This window comes from Euphorbia lathyris, chromosome 2 (genome assembly GCF_963576675.1).
Source record: "Euphorbia lathyris chromosome 2, ddEupLath1.1, whole genome shotgun sequence".
Lineage (NCBI taxonomy): Eukaryota > Viridiplantae > Streptophyta > Magnoliopsida > Malpighiales > Euphorbiaceae > Euphorbia > Euphorbia lathyris.
The window spans coordinates 42,975,582-42,993,942 of NC_088911.1; the positions used below are offsets into that span (position 1 = coordinate 42,975,582).

Here is an 18,361-nt window from a genome sequence, read left to right on the forward strand (position 1 = left end):
TCGCATATGGTGATTTGTGAACACACAAAACCTAGGTTAAGTGTATCTAATTGCGTAAAACTCTTTTGAATAATTAACCTAACATTGCAATTGATTATTATGTATTTAAAATCAATAATAACTTGCATGATGTTGGAAATCAACAAAAGATTGTATTGATTTTTGAAAGTAATTTGAAGATGAAGTTTGAAAGTGATCTGAAGATGAAAATTGTATGTCGTGTTATGTTATGTTATGGGTCTATAAATGTAAATGAGCCTCCTCATTAGGTCAGTTTTATAAATTTTCTGTATAAAGCATGTCACTTGAGCCCTCCCACACATACATATGTGTGCGCGCGCGCGCACGCGCTCAAGTGATCTGTCTTATGTGAGAATGGTTCTTTGGTGAGAACATTCATTAATGGTATTATTGTAAATACATATGACATTATTGTAAATACTTTATTATTTTTAAAACACAACCGTCAGTCACCAGTGTCACTCCTGTGCGTTCAATTATTCGTCGTCGTCGTTCAACATCTTCGGTGATCAATCTCATACTTCTGGTATAAGACATTAGTTTTAGAACATAAGAGATTAGATGTAGAACATAAGGCGCTAGTTTTAGAACATATCATGAAATATATGGTCTATATTTTATAGTTTGTATTCTAAAATGGTAAGTAAAATGTTCTAAATTATTAGTTTAGGGCATAAGATATTAGTTTTAGAACATATGTTGGAATGTTATTTATATCTGGACTTTTCTAGTGTGAGACGCTCTCACTTCTCTCCTCCTTTCTTCCCTCTTCTTCAAAGTTCATCTCCATTTTCTTTCATCTTCTCTTTTTTCTTTCATTTTTTCCTTACTTTTTTTCCTAACTCCTTTCTAACCGGATCTATCCCGAGGAGGAAGAAGGAAGCTTGTCTTCCTTCTTCCTCCTCCCATCTATGTTTTAGATTTGCATTTTCTTAGTTTTGTAACTTTAGTTGGTTTGAAATCTATTACTTTTTTGAAGTTCTTTTCGTCAGATCTACATCTGCTAGCCATACTTCTATCTTTTATCCTAGTTTCGGTTTTAGTACAAGCGGAAAAGATTTATCTTATCCGTAAATCTATAGATCTGCGTGGTTGCACAATAGAAATGGACTCAGATCCGAATGTCCATAGGAGTTTGAAGGATGAAGAACGGATTGCAACAGTATTTCAACGAGATCCGACTTTCAAGGAGTATATGGCTTCTAGTTTCTTTGTATTGTTTCTACCTTTAATGGTTTTTATTGCTCAATAGTAGTCTTTTTTCTTCCTGTAATGGATCTTGTACTGGCACTAGCCTGTATGGGTATGAGGTTTTATTATTCCTTTTTTATGTATCTGTATCTCTGAACTTCCTTATCTAATGAAATGATACTTACTATTTTATCAAAAAGAACATATGTTGGAATATATGTTCTATATTTTATAGTCTGTGATCTAAAAAGTTAGTAAAATGTGTAACAGTTTGAATAACTGAGTGATTGTCATTGATGTATAATTCTGTATAAATACAAGTAGAGTTCACGTTGTAGTGAACGACTAGGAGATAAGTATCACAAGCTAACAAGCTAACTGTCTAGATATTCTGTATCTACATCTAAAACAATATAATCTTTAATAATAATCTCTAATACTCCCCCGTAGGCGAAGCGTTCGGAGGCCGAACGTTGAGGCTATTACGGAAGTCGTCGAACAATGGGGAGGGCAGACCTTTTGTGAATATGTTGGCAATTTGATATCGGGATGGAACATGGAGGACACGGACCTCGCCCTTGGCGACTCTTTCACGGACGAAGTGGATATCCATTTCGACATGCTTGGTTCGATGGTGCTGAACCGGATTACCTGCAAGGTAGATAGCGCTGACATTATCACAGTAAACAATTATTGATTTTGAAATCGGACAGCCTAGCTCAAGTAGCAAATTTCTGATCCAACAAGTTTCAGACACAACATTAGCTACCCCACGATATTCAGCTTCGGCGCTGGATCGAGATAGAGTAGGTTGCCTTTTAGCTGACCAAGAAATAAGGTTGTCACCGAGAAACACACAGTACCCGGACGTGGAACGACGCGTGTCGGGGCAGCCTGCCCAATCAGCGTCAGTGTAGGAAGTTAACTGATCTGTAGATGTGCTAATGAGACTAAGACCAAGATCGATGGTGCCGTGAACATATTGCAGAATCCGTTTGAGTGCGGCCATGTGTGTAGTCTTAGGATCATGCATAAAAAGACACACCTGTTGAACAGCATATGAGATGTCGGGTCGTGTGAGTGTCAGATATTGCAGAGCACCAGCTAATTGCCTGTATTCAGTGGGATTGTGATAAGCTGAACCGGATGAAATACTGAGCTTTTGTTTAGTGTCTACAGGCGTAGCGGCTGCGTTACAAGAACCAAGACCTGTTTTTTCAATAATTTCCGAAGCATATTTCCGTTGTGACAAGAAAATGGAACCATGAGATTGTGTAACAGAAATTCCCAAAAAATAATTCAGGGGACCTAAGTCCTTCATTGCAAATTCTGAGCTGAGTTTGGAGATTATAGAATTCTAGAGCCTATCAGATGAAGTAACTAAAACATTGTCATCGACGTAGAGAAGGAGATAGGCTGTGTCTATGCCTTGTCGATAGATGAATAAGGACTGATCTGAAGTACTGTTGCTGAATCCCACTTGAGTTACATATGTCGCAAATCGCTTGTACCAGGCTCGGGGAGCTTGCTTCAACCCGTACAGTGATTTCCGAAGCAGACAGACATGGTCAGGATGTGCTGAATCGCGAAAACCCAGCGGCTGATGCATGTAGACCGTTTCATTGAGATCCCCATGGAGAAATGCATTTTTAACATCTAATTGGCGAAGGTTCCACTTTCTTGACAAAGCAATGCTAAGAACAGCCCGAATGGTTGCCGGTTTGACCACAGGGCTGAATGTTTCACCACAGTCTACACCAGCCAATTGTCCTTAACCATTGCCTACTAAGCGGGCTTTGTATCGCTCAAATGAACCGTCCGACTTGGTTTTGTGCCTGAAAATCCACCAACTACGAATAACATTAGCATTTTTAGGACGGGGTACGAGTACCCACGTCTTATTTTGAATAAGAGCCTCAAATTCATCAGTCATGGCTTGTGACCAATTTGGGTCAGATAGTGCAAGGGCTGGTGTTTTAGGCAATGGGGATATGGCTGGTATGGTAGAGGTGGAAAGATTGAGTATACGATGAGGCTTGTAAATGTCGTGTTGTGCTCGGGTGGTCATACGGTGAGTACTAGTATCTGTAATTGCAGGAGGTGGTGTGAGGGAAGGCGCATCGACAGTAGTCGTGCGATGGGATGAATGAGAGTCGGAATTAGGGGGGACGGTGAGGTGACGGAAGACGACTCGAGGGGAGATGAAGAAGCGATTGGAGAAGGCGACGCGAGGGGGGACGACACCAAGGGAGACAGAACTGACCCGGAAGACATAGACGCAGAGGACGACGCAGGGGACACAGACGCGATAGACATAGGGCGGGATGATGCGGGGGACGTCGACTCAACAGATATAGGGCGGGGCGACGGACTGGGATGGGGGGACGATAGCGGAATCGCAGATGGGGAAGGAGGAGCAGCGGGTATGTCATTTGGGATGGGAAGGAAGGCATCGATAGAGTTAGAAATTGCAGAAGCAGAAGAGGAATTTGAATGTGTGATTGCAAATGGAAAAACAGATTCATCAAAAACCACATGGCGAGAAATAACTAATTTATTTGTGGACATCTCAAGACACTTGTATCCTCTATGATTGGAGGGATAGCCTAGGAAGACACAAGGTCGTGAGCGAGCTGCTAATTTATTACGAGAAGATGATGGGATGAGCGGAAAACATAGATAACCGAAAATGCGTAAATGGGAGTAAGTGGGATCCCGGTGATAGAGTATCTGTGTGGGAGAGTTGTAACTCAATATTTTGTGGGGGTATATATTCAGAAGATATGTTGTGAGTGCAAGTGCATGGTGCCACAAATGAAATGGGACAGAAGCATGGTTGATGATGGTTCGAATGACGTTATTAATGGTTCGAATAGTGCGTTCAGATTTACCATTTTGGGGTGAAGTGTATGGACACGAAAAACGGAATTGCATGCCATGTTGATTACAAAATTGATGAAACGAATTATTGTTAAACTCGCCACCGTTGTCACATTGAAAAGTTTTAATGTCACGTTCGAATTGAGTTCAAACAAACGTACGAAATGTGAGAAAAACGGAGTAGACTTGTGATTTATGAGCTAGAGGAAATGTCCAAAGAAAATTCGTATAATTGTCAAGAAATAAGACATAATAACGATGACCACTAGAGCTTAACACCGGTGATGTCCATATATCACTATGAATTAAATCAAACGGCATACACGCAGAATTATGAGAGGACTGAAACGGTAATTTAACCAATTTTCCATTAATGCAAGAAGAGCAAACAGAAACATTTTTATTCCTATTACAAGAAATCAAATTTTTATTGATCAGGGTGTCCAAAATTGGAGGCCCCGAATGTCCTAGACGATGATGCCAAATGTCAGAAGAGAGTGCAGTGAGGGCAGAATGAAATGGAGGAGAGCTAGACACGACTGGATAGAGATCCCCCGTACTATTACATCTTATGATACGTGTTCCCGTCTGTAAATCCTTCACAGAGAAACCCAAAGGGTCAAATTCCACAGAAACTTGGTTATCATTAGTAAACTGACGGACAGATATGAGATTTTTAATAAGTTGGGGGGCATGCAGAACATTTTTCAATTGAAGGGGTTGGTGTTTAGTGGTCAAATATGCATTACCCGAGCCAGAAATAGGTACACAATTACCATTACCAACAACAATATTTCCATTGAGGCGCGAATCAAAATAAGAAGTGAGTGTACCTTTATTAGTCGTCATGTGGGATGTAGCTCCGGTATCCATGTGCCACTGATCAGGAGGTGTAATGGTCATTGTGTGCATGGCTTGTTCAATATCGGTTGGAGCATAAGAGGAATTGACCATGTTGAGGTGAGCCTGCGGCATGTTAGGGCGCGGGCCAAGGATGCCTGAATGTGGCTGAGATCGGCCAGATGGTGGTGGCTGACTCCAGGGTGCCGTTGGGAAGGGGCACGGTGGGCTCGGCCATGATTGCTGCGGCGCCCAGGGATAGTAGGGTGCCCAAGGATTGAATGGCGGACGGTAGGAGGAGCCATCGGAATTGCGATGGTAGGATCGCCCCCCTCTACCACGATAAGACCGTCCACCGGAACGACCTCCACGGTGAATGTGGGGCGATCGGTTGTGCGCAGGTCGAGATGAAGAGTAGTGCGCAGGATGGTCGGCTGGTTCTGTGTTGGCGGTTAGGGCAACAAGTTCAGTGGAAGGGCCAATCTTGCGGGCTCTTGCTGTTTCTTCAAGAATAAGCATGGATCTGGCTTTGCTAAAGGGAGGAAGAGGGTCTCCGTGTCGAATCTGAGTGCCGATATTATCATAGGCATCTGTGAGGCCGGAGATGAGTTGCAGGACCATTTGGTCATTAGTAACAGGGCTGTCGACATTTGAGAGCTGATCGGACAAGGATTTAAGGTGCTGACAGTAGGAGGATACGTCAGAGAAGTCATCAAGTTTAAGTTTGGAAAACTCTTGTTGGAGGAAAAGGGCACGGGAGTGCTTGTTGTCTGAAAAGATATCTTAGAGATGGGTCCAGGCCTCAGCTGCAGACGAATCTGCTTTAATGATAGTATGTAGTAAATCAAGGGATATTGTACTGTAAATCCATTGGAGGACAACATCGTTAATTCGGGACCAAAGATCTGGATTGGTGCGTTGAAGGGAAGTAGCGGAAGGGGTGGTGGTTTGGGAAGGAAGAATATGATCGAGAACCTGAAATGCCGTGGCATGAAGTTTGAATAAGGCGGCCCAGGTTGGATAGTTGCTCTTCTCAGTGTCAAGGGTAATTTTGATAAAGCTGGAGATATTGGAAACGGTGAGGGATGGGTGTGTGGTGGCACTGTTTTCGGTGTTGGTGTTTGGGGTGGTGCCGGAGTGGCCGGAGTTCGGAGTTCCGGTGCTGGAGTTATTGGTGGTGGTGGTCATGGCTGCCGTGAAGGGGGGGTCGGCGGCGTAGGAGAGGGAGAGTGGTGAGTGTTTCGGCAAACAGGGAAGAGAGAAGAGCAAGATTAGGGTTTGGAAGGAAGATAGGTCTCTGATACCATGTAACAGTTTGAATAACTGAGTGATTGTCATTGATGTATAATTCTGTATAAATACAAGTAGAGTTCACGTTGTAGTGAACGACTAGGAGATAAGTATCACAAGCTAACAATCTAACTGTCTAGATATTCTGTATCTACATCTAAAACAATATAATCTTTAATAATAATCTCTAATAAAATGTTCTAAATAATCTTATATGGGTGTATTCTCACATAAAAAAAATATTCTCACATAGGGAGTGTTTTCACCTGATTACTCCCATATATATATATAAACTTTACTTGGGAGATAATCCACTTAGAACATCTCCAACCGAGGTTGCTCCAAAAAGTGCCAAAACATTAATTATAAATATTGTCAACAGATAGTGAAATGAGACAGAGTCATCAAAAAGGTGCACCAATAGTATTCAAGTAAAGCATTTTTTTATATTAAAAAAAGTTTCTCAACCTTCAAGCAGGGTTGTCAAAAATTGGCAACCTTCTTGGCACCCACTATCACTCCAATAATAGACACCCTTTCAAAATTGTCAAACTCAATGTCACATCAACTGGCACTCTTTTGAGCACCCTCTATTGGAGATACTTTTAAAGGTACCTGACAAGCTTCGAACCGAGAAATCGGACAGACGATTAAACAATAATTTAGTATAAAACCTGATTGGTCCCAACCCAATCCAGCACATGAACACGCATGAACAAGTCTAGGTTACATCCTAATAAATAATTATAATAGGCTGACTTATATGTACCTTCACTTCACTGTGTTATATGTTAATTAATCTCATCTCGCTAAAAAAAGTTGAGAGTTGAAAGAAGATTTTGAGCTTCATATTATTCATGGAATCTCCAACTGCTAATATATATAAATATAAGTCGAGGGAAAAATAAATTGATTAAAGAATTCTAGAGTTGCAAAATAACCTAATGAATTTATTGAAATACATTTCAGGTAACAATACCTTCTTACAAACTAAACTATAAACAAGTTGAACAAATATGAGAATCGTTGAGACGTGAAGTCAAATTTGTACAATCTGTATATCTACTTTTATAAAGAATTACAAGCCTTGTACAGGTATTAACTAAGTTAAACTAGGAGATGTGCCTTTTCTTCAGATTACAGAAGATCTTCTGCTCAATGGAGTTGATGAGCTAAAGATTTCCTGTCCAAGCTCCTTTATTTTGTCCAGAAGCAGAGCTTGCTCTGTCTCTAGCTGTAACATGTAATCTTCTTGCATGTCCTCTAAGCTCTCCATCTCACTCAGAGCCTCCGAGAGCGACTCCAGATCACCATCCTCAATCAAAGATTGAAACTTGCTAATCATCCCTCTCGCCTGATCAAATTCACAAATAATGAAACGAAAGTCACGATGCATTCCATACAAAACGAAAATCACGACATTTTGTTTGCTCTGTATGAATTTGAGCAAAAAATGAATAAGAACTCACCTGACCAGCAAACTGGTGAGATTTAGTGAAAGAAGGTTCAGTATCTAAACTATGTCTCCTGTGTACTTCTGGAACTCTCCGGGTGATTTGAATATGGATCTCTCCCCTTTTCACTCCTTGGAGAGGTATCCACTTGTCAGACATCTGGTTCGGTGGTAATCTCTGATATTCGACAGTACAATCACCTATACTTGATGTGGGTAGTAAAGCATTATGGTCTTTGACATGCAACATTAATGGACCTCCATCATCAGGGAACTCTAAGGTCTGATTCCACTTGGGATTCAAAGTTTTGTACATGATCTGAAACACAAAAAAGAAAAAGTAAAGATATCAGCACAGAGAACCTCATGGTCCGTTGTACAGTTTTTATTGAATGATGGAGTTTATAAAATATTGTCTATCATTAATGAACATAAAACTATGAAAAAAGAAATGCAATGTTTTATACCTTCGTTCTCTTCTTTAAGTTTCCGTATTGCACCCTTACGTATGGATCACTTGTCCCTCTGATATCAGCAGCTATAAGATCCTTCCCTTCAATAATAACTAGTTCAATCCAACCATTGTTTGAACCTCCTGCAGTAGAACCCTAAAAAAGTACCCACGGAAACGGAAATAGCATCACTAATAAATTCAAGCAGGAAATACATAGCTTAAATTAAATGTCATTGGATACCAACTTCTGAAGCAAGCTATGAAGTATGAGCATATAAATTGAAGTCTGATAACAATTGAGCACACTGGACACAACTAAAGTTGGTTTACCGCAATCCCATGACAACAAAAACACAAGTTATTGAAATCTTCTATAAATTATGCCTCGGTTGGAAGTGGATTTACTTAATTTTTTAGTGTAACAAACAGAGCTTTCTCCATAGCGTTTTTTACTAAACACTATTTGAACCTGACGACGGCATACCTTTGAGCCATCATAATCATCAGCTCTGAATGCTTCTATTTGAAGCCTCAGCTCTCCAGAAGTCACATTTTCAAGAGGCACCCACACGTCCCTGATTGAACCATCCACCAGTCCTTCCATATTTACTCGTGCACTACCTATGCTGTCATCTCCAAATACTTCTTCATTGAAGCATTTAATCTTAAGGTACTCACCGCCTCCAATCTCATCTAGTTCAAATTTCTGATTCCATATACAAGCATGTGCAGTCCTTGTTTTTTGCAAAACCTGTAGAAGAAAGGCAACAACATTTTTAGAGTTGTAAGGCATTTGAGCAAGAAATAGCATACATGTTTTTAGTAATTGCAAGTTGCAAGCCAAGACTTAATACATAAACTTATTCTATAAAAACAAAAATTTACCTTTCCATACTGCAGTTTAACATATGGGTTACATTTTCCAGACCTTTCTTTTCCAGTAAGATCCTTTCCCTCCACAACGATTACATTAATCTTTCTTCCTGTTCTTGGAAAACTATTTGATGATCCATTAATTGATTGCAATGAGCTGACAGGAAACTTGTTGAAGCTATGTGAACCATCAGAAAATTGCCATTCTTTCAGTACGAGCCTGACAGTCAACTGCAAAATCCACATAAATAATTGAATTGTCTCACAAGAGAAAATTTTGAATCAGTTGTTTATCATAATGTTACAACAGAAAACAAGTAACAAGCATGATAATGGCAACTAATGACTATGCCGGACCAGTATCACTATCAGCATGTCTTATTAACCTGGTAAGACATTCAATCCCTTTCTTCACCACTTTCAATGCTTTAATCCACTAGTCATTTCTCACTCAAAAGAGGGGTAACCACAAACAAGGAAGAGAATGCTTTCAGAAGAGTGGCTTGACCCTGCAATAGAGACACTATATCCACCAATCTTCCTATGGGTTTTTAATATAGTAATGAGCCTGCCGGCAGCAAAAAAATCCAGGAGTCCAATTCAATTATAATAAAAAACAAGTATACGGGTTCCTTAACCTACAAATGAATTGGTAGTGCGAAAAAAGAACAATGCTTTTAATAAATGTCTCATAAAAACACAAGTAATGGTAATCCGGCTCCAAATTTCACAATAATGGCTAGAAAGGGGAAAATCTCAAATTTCAATTGCTGTTCAGCCACACCAGAAATTTTGTCTTGTGTGATCTTAATAACAGATAGTCTAGGGCCAGAAACAGAGCTCTGTGCAGTTGATTACATAACAAAATTACAAAATCAAACATGTAATAAATGCTTTTTCCTCTGAAAGAGAAAGGGGTTTAAACTTTAAACTGAAGTGAAAATAAGCTGAAGCCAACAAGAGACGTCAATTTAAACATGAGCTTTTATTTATAAGGCAAAAGAACTGTCAGCTATTAATATGAAGTGGGCCTTTAACTATCAGCTCGAGCTTTTGGTTCAAACGGTTTCATGACATGGTATCAGAGTCAGTGTGACCAAGTGGTCCAGGGTTCGATTCCTGGCAGCCCCATTTGTTGAGTTATTGGCAGGACATGGTAATATGGGCCTGTGTTGTCACGCTTCAAGCCCAAGTGTGCTTTCGCGTGTGGGGGTGTGTCAGCTATTAATATGAAGTGGGCCTTTAACTATCAGCTCAAGCTTTTAGCTAAATCGGTTCCATGACAAGAACAAATCACTAGAGAACAGTTCTATTAATAACTATAGTGATAAATCTATTAAAAAAAATTGCAAATTACCTCCCCTGAATTGGATCCCTCAAATGGAACAACCAATTCAACTTCTTTGCCACAGATCTCAGCACGATCAGCAATTACCCCTAAGTTTGGACCAATTGCCCAAAACATTGTAGAATCATCTGCAACATACTTCACCTGCAAGCAAGTGCAAAATGGTTAAATCCACATATTCCCATGTGAAAATCATGAAGTAATTGGTATAAAGAAAATCTATTCAAATAATAAATATGAACAAGGATTATAGATGAAGCTTTTGAAACAATATCATCTGATTGAATTTCGTTGCATTGTTAACTCAGTTAATGTACTTTATTTCAGCATTTTATTCGCTAATCTTTTTACTAGTGAAATTTACTTGCTTGAATATGCACAAGTCTACATGTGAGTCATCTATTCCGTATTGTTTGAATTTTATTGCCTGATTTAAATAAATGAACAGTGGCTTAGATGGAAAATTTCTCATTCTTATTGGAATTTTTATACTTTAGTAACAAATACATCATTGTCGTTAGAGCTATCAAAGGAGGAAAAGAGATCTGTCCCTTAAATAGCAACAAGTTCCATTGTTTCAGTCACCAAAATTTTTAATAGATGTGCATACAGCATATAGTAGCAGAAAAAATTATGTCTACATGACACCATGAATTTTATGAGGCCTGCAAATATTAAGATAAGATGCAGACCATGCCATAAAATTATTTTTTTAGTACCGTGATCTCGGACTATGCAGTATAAAAAGGAATGAAGATGTATCTACATACCTTTATCTCGCAACTCGCTAGATAGTCAAACTTGACACTGCCTGGGGTACAATTGTAAAGATTAAAACGAAGAGTTCCAGTGTCTTCATGTAAAACCATATTAAATATTGAATTCCATCTTGGACTTGAGCCTTGTCTTGTATCTGTTTTCCGTGTTAACTGTTCAAGTTCAACCTCCACAAAAGTTTGCAATTCTTTATCATCTAACTGCTCTTCTGAACTATCCTTATCAGAAAGAGATTGTTGCCTTCTTGAAGGGCTTCCTTTAAAGCTACCCCTGGAAAGTTTGCAAGCGGAAATAACAGTCACATGAATAACTCCACCAACAGCCTTTTTCCTTAACTCAACTGCTGGTAATGAGAAACAACGGCGGCGAGGTTCGACCATTGTTTTAACAATTGTATCAGTGAGAATTTTGACCTGAATTAAAGGAAAACCAGAAATAAAATAATAATAAAGCTTTCAATTCCAAGTAGCCTTCATAAATATGTAAACGTCCAAATACATCACATTCAAAGAAATTACAGTTATACAAGAGATAAGCTCCCTTACATAAGTGCCAGCAATATTTGATGACGATTGTAATATTTCAATGGTAATAGGCTGAATGAAGAGCTAAACAGCTATTCCCTATATCAAAAAGAGTCTTTTCGTGTATATGGATCCTATTGCAGATGTACCATAAAAAAAAAAAAAAAAAAATTGTACTTGATCAACTTTGAATCCAGCCACTTGGGACCTCCAACTTTAAATGTAGGAAGGCTCGGCTTATATGCACCTCTATCAGTACTGATCTTGTCAGAAAAACCACCAACACATGCTAAATTTTGGCTGTAAACATTGTATTTCTAAGGCTTCATATGATTCACAGAAATGATCTGTCTATAAATTACTCTTTGCTGTTTGGATTTAATAATAAAAAACTTCAGAAGTTTGAAGTGCAGAGACAAATATTACATTCACGGTCAATAAAAGGAACGTGTTTATGTGACTTTCTTTTTAGGCAAGAAAATCCCATCTCGGGTGAAATTCTATCTGAAAGGGCTCCCGACTTTCAAAAGTCAACGAATTCGAGAAAGGTAGTGACCTCGCCTGGAATAACCCTTAAAAATTCCTCCTCTGAACTCCATCCCTATGACTCTAACTCAACATTTGTAGCGGCATCGCGGTTGAGAACTGGAGAGAGCCCCCGAAGAAGCAGAATCAAAGGGGTGTTTTTTTTTTTTTTTTTTTGCAACCTCCGTCATTTTCTAACGAATTTGGAAGTCAGTTAGCCATTTTGGCTTAATCCTTCTTACCAAGTAGAAGTGCACAAACTTTTCCATAAGAGCCAAATAACAGAAAAAATGCAAATATACAATATTCTTCAGAAAAATGAAGATTGCAAAGCCAGTAAGGGTGGTAACTACTAACAGCAGTGGTTCTAGCACTAGGATCAAGGATCTATTTCTTATCCAAGTTTATCGGTTGACTTACTGTTATGGCCCTGGATCTAGTATTGGGATGGGTATAATATTCTGGTTTATTTGACCTAGAGGGTCTATTTCATAATCCAAATTTATCGGTTCACTCACTGTTATGGCCCTGGGATCTAGTTATGGGGCCATCTAGTATTGGGATGGGTATTTTGATCCCATGGTGATTTATGTTAGGGCTCGTTAGATAGAACCCTTCAATCTCTTGGAATCTCGATGAAAATGCTTATGATCATCTATTCATCACAGAATAAATAGATAGATGAACTGTTGCTGTTTACATGAGTAACTGACAAACACTTCGGCTCCTTTAGAAGGCTTTCTTTTGCTAGCATAAGATGCCAAACCACACATGGAATACAAACAACTCACACACAACAAATTCAATCTGACTTGCTTTTACTTCTCTGTGTGCATAATACTCACTGCGTACAATCAAACTTATTATCAGAATGGAATTCTATAATGTATTATTAGTTAAGAAACACACCAGCCAAGAAGAAACACCAGGCAGCTCTGTTGCAGGGAGTGACTGGCTTCCACCACTTCCAAAGGCAATTCCTATTCTTACCTCTGGAGTTGATACAAATGAGTACAAAATTGCGCTTCCATCCAACACAGGTATAAGAAGAAGCTGCAAAAATTATATAATTTTCAATATCAATAAGAAATGTACATAACAATTGGAGTCAAATATAAGAACATCAAAATTAAGAGATATTTAGAACCCCATTTCACCTCTGCATAACAAATTAAAAACAATGCTTACTTTGACGAAAAGAACATTATCTTTTTAATATGTACAGTCTACATGGCTGCTAATGTGTCTAAGAGATCACCAGTCAAAAACATGAATGATAAGTTTGTTTGATCAATTTTGAGCTTAAAAGGTGAGGTCAATTAGTAAATAGCCTTCGTAGGATTTTAACATGAGTAGACTTCTATATATTGGGTAACAAAAGAGGGGGAATGTCAGAATTCCTCCTTAAGTTTATGATGAAGCTTTATGGATTGTGAATCTCCAAAGCACACGGTCTTATATAACAGCCAGTCAAAACGCCATTTCACGCAAAGTATGTAAAGCCATTGTTTCACAGATCTGTAAGTTTGTGAAGCTTGGCATAGCATTGAAGACAAGAAAAAAGGAAGTGATGAAGACGAAAGTACAAGATGTGCTCTAATCAGCTTTTCCAACCAATAGGTGTACAGGAAGAGGTGCAGAGACAAGATAAGGACTGGGCTTATTAACACTCCTCCCAAGGAAAGAACACAGACATAGCTGGTGACAGAAAAGAAACAGAACTGTAAGCAACAATGAATGATGCTACAGAAAAAGCCATAAGCAGATTTTTTCATCAAGTTCATCACTAATCATCCTACAGCTAAAATCAAGTCATGAGCTAATATACCATTCTAATGAACGTGTAAGCTGTCACTTGGAACTGATCCTTGTTTCAACTCAATGTCATTTCTTAAACAAGTACAAAAATTGCATCCTAAATTCTTCACACATTAATGGTCTAAACCATAAGGAATAAAAGGACCTAAAAATAAGGTGATGCATTCCTAAAACTTATGTTACAGAATAAACTAAAATAACAGACAAATTTCATCTATGCCCCTTGCAGTTGGCACTAGAACACAGATTGGACCCTGAGCATTGATTTTGCACAGAAAAATACGTTTTTATAAATATAATATAGAAGTTAATCCTATTCAGAATCCAGCTTAAATATCATTGAAAAACATGACCTTTTTTTCTTCAAGTTACTTCTGGCCAAAATGTCTTTTAATCTATTCCAAATTGTCAGTATTTGAGGATAGATTACAAGATAATATCACCATGAAAGAAAAATATATAAAAAAAGGTAAAAACTAAATGTCCGTATCATCTTTGGAGTGATATTTGGCCAAATTCTGACTACAGGTATTAGGTGCAAAGTTGAAGTTCATAAACCAAGATCTGTTCTACTGCCACATTTAGATAGATGAAAAGTGGTAGAAAAATGACTCTGTTTTCACAGACTAATTCTTAAAGGAAAATTTCATGATTAGAGAATTTAACTTGCATATATTAAAATCAATGGAATGGCTACAGTAAAAGGTCACTTAAGGAGGGAAAGAACTTTCTCATACATCACCCTTGATAGTGAGGCTATTAACAACAATCCGAGCAGTTCCCATTGGCTTCGCCAGCTTAGCAAGCAACATTATCCGCAAGTCACTGGTCTCCCAATCAAAACCAATATGCATAAACCGCTGAAAAAAAAAACCAATAAAAGAATTATAAAATATAAGGTCTATGTTCCTGGTGACGGGTACAATACAAAAATAAGCATACCTCTTATGCTACAAGTATTGGAAAAAATGATAATAAAAAACTAACCTGATCACCAGAAGTTGACCAGCGAGTGCCTTGACGACCCAAGTAAGGGGGGGATGAGCCTAGAGAAAACTCCTCTAATTCAATTCTTTCCTACATGAAATGTAGTATTTCCTCAATAACAAATATATCGATAAACACATTAATTCACTAAATGCAAGGGAAGAAAATAAAAAGCATAATACTTACTATAAGCTTCGACTTCCGCTGCTTTAAACGTTTCTGCACAAGACGAGGTTTAACTAATGAATTTGATCTAACAAACATCCAAACCACTATTGCAATAGTATATAATAGAGCAACAATAGTACCTCAGGAGTATTTGACTAGCTAGAACAAACTAATAATGAATCTTCCATTCTAACTTTCTAACGAGATTTCTAGCCTATTCCCTTTAAAATCCACAAAATACAGCAAGCTTGTCTCTTCATTAAAGATAATTTGGAAAAGGTTAATGGATTATTCAATCAGATAACCCAACAATTTGATAATCCATTTCACGAAAATTTGCACAGCAAAGAACTGAGTTGCTACTGAGCATCAGAGGCAGAAAAGAAAATCCAATACCAATTAGCCAACTACATGAGGAAATAACTTCTTACCTCAACAATTGAAGAAAACCTTAGGGAAAGTTTTGGATTTACATAGTTAAGCCAGACTTCCAGAAACAGCTTGTTCAGCCACTCACAATGTTCCAATGGTGTTGTTGGCTGTATAAATAAGCGAGCACATTCAAATAAAAAGCCAAACACTAACTGCATTAACACACAGGGTAAACGAAATGAGCAGAAAGAACAGTTACCAAGGTGCTAATAACAACTCGCTTCCATTTATTGTTCAGGTCTTCCACAACTCTTTGACGTTGATAACTGCAATACTATAAAGTGAAAAAAAGAGCAATGGTAGTATTATCACAACTGACCCCTATGTAAATCTTCACAAGTACATTGTTTATAAATTATAAGATAAACCAGACAAGATAGCAGCATTACTCCCTTGAATGCTCACATATTACTTATGAAAAATTTAATAAAATTATGCAGAAAAATGCTTATAATAATGACATTCAGGTGAAAAGGCAAAACAAAATGGGTAAGAACAATTCAGTCACAGGCTCACAGCAGAAAATTTACATACTAAGTATTCATTTCTTAAGACTGTACAGGACTTAAAGGCAAAGCAGAAAGTTGAAAAATAAAATTAGCTCCGGAGTCCCTAAAAGTTATGATTACATTGCGAGCTTTGGGAATGACACATCTCATGATTGAGCAGTTACTGCTCAACTTAGCAAAGGGTCCACCTTACGTAAGATCTCACCAGAAGCCATGACAGACAGCTAGATGCAGTTACTGAATTATGGATTCATTTTTGGAAATAAAATTTATGTAGTTAAGAGACAATTTAATAGACTTCCATGAACCAGCTAAAAAATAATAAGCCATTGATTGAACAAAATTCTCAGAATCAGAAATGAATAGTTAAAAGCAGAATCCTGCTCTTGAACCAAAACTGAAAAAGACAAAAAAAAATATCATTAAATTTCAAAAGAAAAGAAAACGTCAATGGATATAAATTGGAAAACAGTTTCCGGTCAGCCAATTCATGTGGGGCAAATATGTTTCCCATAACTCATAGCACATGCAAAAGGGAAGAAGCATCAATTTTCAGTGTCAAAATTATCCTTCGAGATCAGAATCTCTCATAATTTGTGTGAATAACCGAAATTCTGTAAGAAGAACATCAACTTCCTTAGGAAGAAAAAGACAATACTAATAATGATAATATCAAGGACTACTTCTGGAACAAATTATACAAAAAAAACCAAAGAAAAGAAAGAGAAGTAATTAGAAGAGGAGAAATTAAAGAGCAAAGGAGGACTTGCCTGAATAGTAGCCCAAACAGCAACAACAACAAGAACCCAATTGGAAAGAGAGAAAATCCATCTCTCAATGGCCCAAAAAATCAAAATTAAAGGAATTAATAATGGCAGAAGAGGCTTCTCATCATAGAGATGATTAAGAAAATCCACAGCTTCATCAACGGTGAAACGAGAGCTCCCCCTTCTTTTTGTCATTGTTAAGGTAGACGATTGATTTCAAACTGAAGAACAGACCTATTTATTCAGCAGAGGAACTAGAAAGCTTTATCGATCTCTTACCCATGGTTGAATTGTCCAGGAAAACGACTTTTCCAGGAAAGTTGGGAAAGAAGAGGAATTTACAATGAAATCCACAGCTCATTATTTAAACATAACAGGTGAATCAGAAAAAGAACAACGGTAAAAGGAGGAGGAAGAGGGAATTTGAAGAGCCCTCCATCTGGATTTGGACACGGGACACCAAAAGTCTTCAAGTCAAACCGGAGCACAGGGAAAACAATTCTCCAAATAAATACTAGTATATTATATAAATCCAAACTGCACAAATATAGGGTACGGTAACATATATTTAGGGAATGTTTTTAATGAGCCAATAAAAATTGGATTAAACCCTAATTTGGGACTGTTTAAAAAAATAATTATTTAAATGGTATCAGTTAAAAATTAATTCCATTTAAGGGCTGTTTTATAAACTATGGTTAAAAGAATTCTATTCCGGTGCATGGCACACCGTAATGCTTAAAAAGAAAAAGCAAAAGACTCTGGTCCCTTAATTAATGTTGCAGGAATCCTAATTCCTGCAACATTTGGGCAGTGGCTTTGTGAAGCCACTGCCCAACTCTCCTCCCTAAGGGAGGAGAGAAATTTTTTTTTTTTTAAATAATAAAAAAATTATATGTATACTTTTTTAATTAAATATAAATAATAATAATAAATATAATAATTTTTATTGAGAGAAGTTTCAAATTCAAATCTAAAGAATGAGATAGAGGTCCCTGTTTCTTCGACCGTCGGAACCACTATATTCACGTGTAAAATCGTCTCACAACCGAACAATCATATATTCACCATTGGTTGATCCTGATATTTTCAGTGAATGATAGATTTTGTTTAACATATAAAATAGTTTAAATTAAACCTAACATTTACAAGCAAGATCAATTTTAAATCTAGCGTTACCGAAATTTGAAAAATCTGATTTAACTGTTATTTAATTGTCACATTAGACTTTCCAAATATCAATTACAGTTAAGATATTTAATTTATTACCAGTACAGTTATAAAAAATATGTTAAATTTTATAACTGTATTGGTGATACATTAAATATCTTAACCGTAATTGATATTTGGAAAGTCTGATGTGACAACTAAGTAACAGTTAAATTAGTTTCAAAATTTCGATAACATTGATCTTGCTTGTAAATGTTAGGTTAAAATTGACCTACTAAAAATTTAACTCTAACATTTCCAAGTAACATCAATTTAGCTCTGTGTTATCGAAAAT

At 37.5% G+C, this 18,361-nt stretch overlaps 1 protein-coding gene across 1 annotated transcript; it reads right to left on the reverse strand.

The window, feature by feature from the left end:
* Positions 1-7,115: 7,115 nt before the first annotated feature.
* LOC136217946 (uncharacterized) lies at positions 7,116-17,352 on the reverse strand. The gene is made up of 14 exons (XM_066004653.1): positions 16,861-17,352; positions 15,781-15,855; positions 15,581-15,688; positions 15,168-15,200; positions 14,982-15,071; positions 14,732-14,854; positions 13,086-13,229; positions 11,121-11,540; positions 10,360-10,494; positions 9,015-9,233; positions 8,614-8,880; positions 8,143-8,283; positions 7,692-7,994; positions 7,116-7,576 (listed from the first exon to the last, which is right to left on the reverse strand). Exons 1-14 carry the CDS (start codon positions 17,050-17,052, stop codon positions 7,355-7,357), a joined length of 2,472 nt encoding a protein of 823 aa, XP_065860725.1. The 5' UTR covers positions 17,053-17,352; the 3' UTR covers positions 7,116-7,354.
* Positions 17,353-18,361: the final 1,009 nt, after the last annotated feature.

What these genes read in the sequence shown, in the direction of transcription:
- LOC136217946 (XM_066004653.1), bottom strand. Translation starts at nt 17,052, where the DNA reads ATGACAAAAAGAAGGGGGAGCTCTCGTTTCACCGTTGATGAAGCTGTG. An exon ending in AGCGGAAGTCGAAGCTTATA is followed by an intron (nt 15,072 to 15,167) that starts GTAAGTATTATG and finishes CATTTCATGTAG; the next exon opens with GAAAGAATTGAATTAGAGGA. An exon ending in ACTTAAAGAAGAGAACGAAG is followed by an intron (nt 7,995 to 8,142) that starts GTATAAAACATT and finishes TTTGTGTTTCAG; the next exon opens with ATCATGTACAAAACTTTGAA.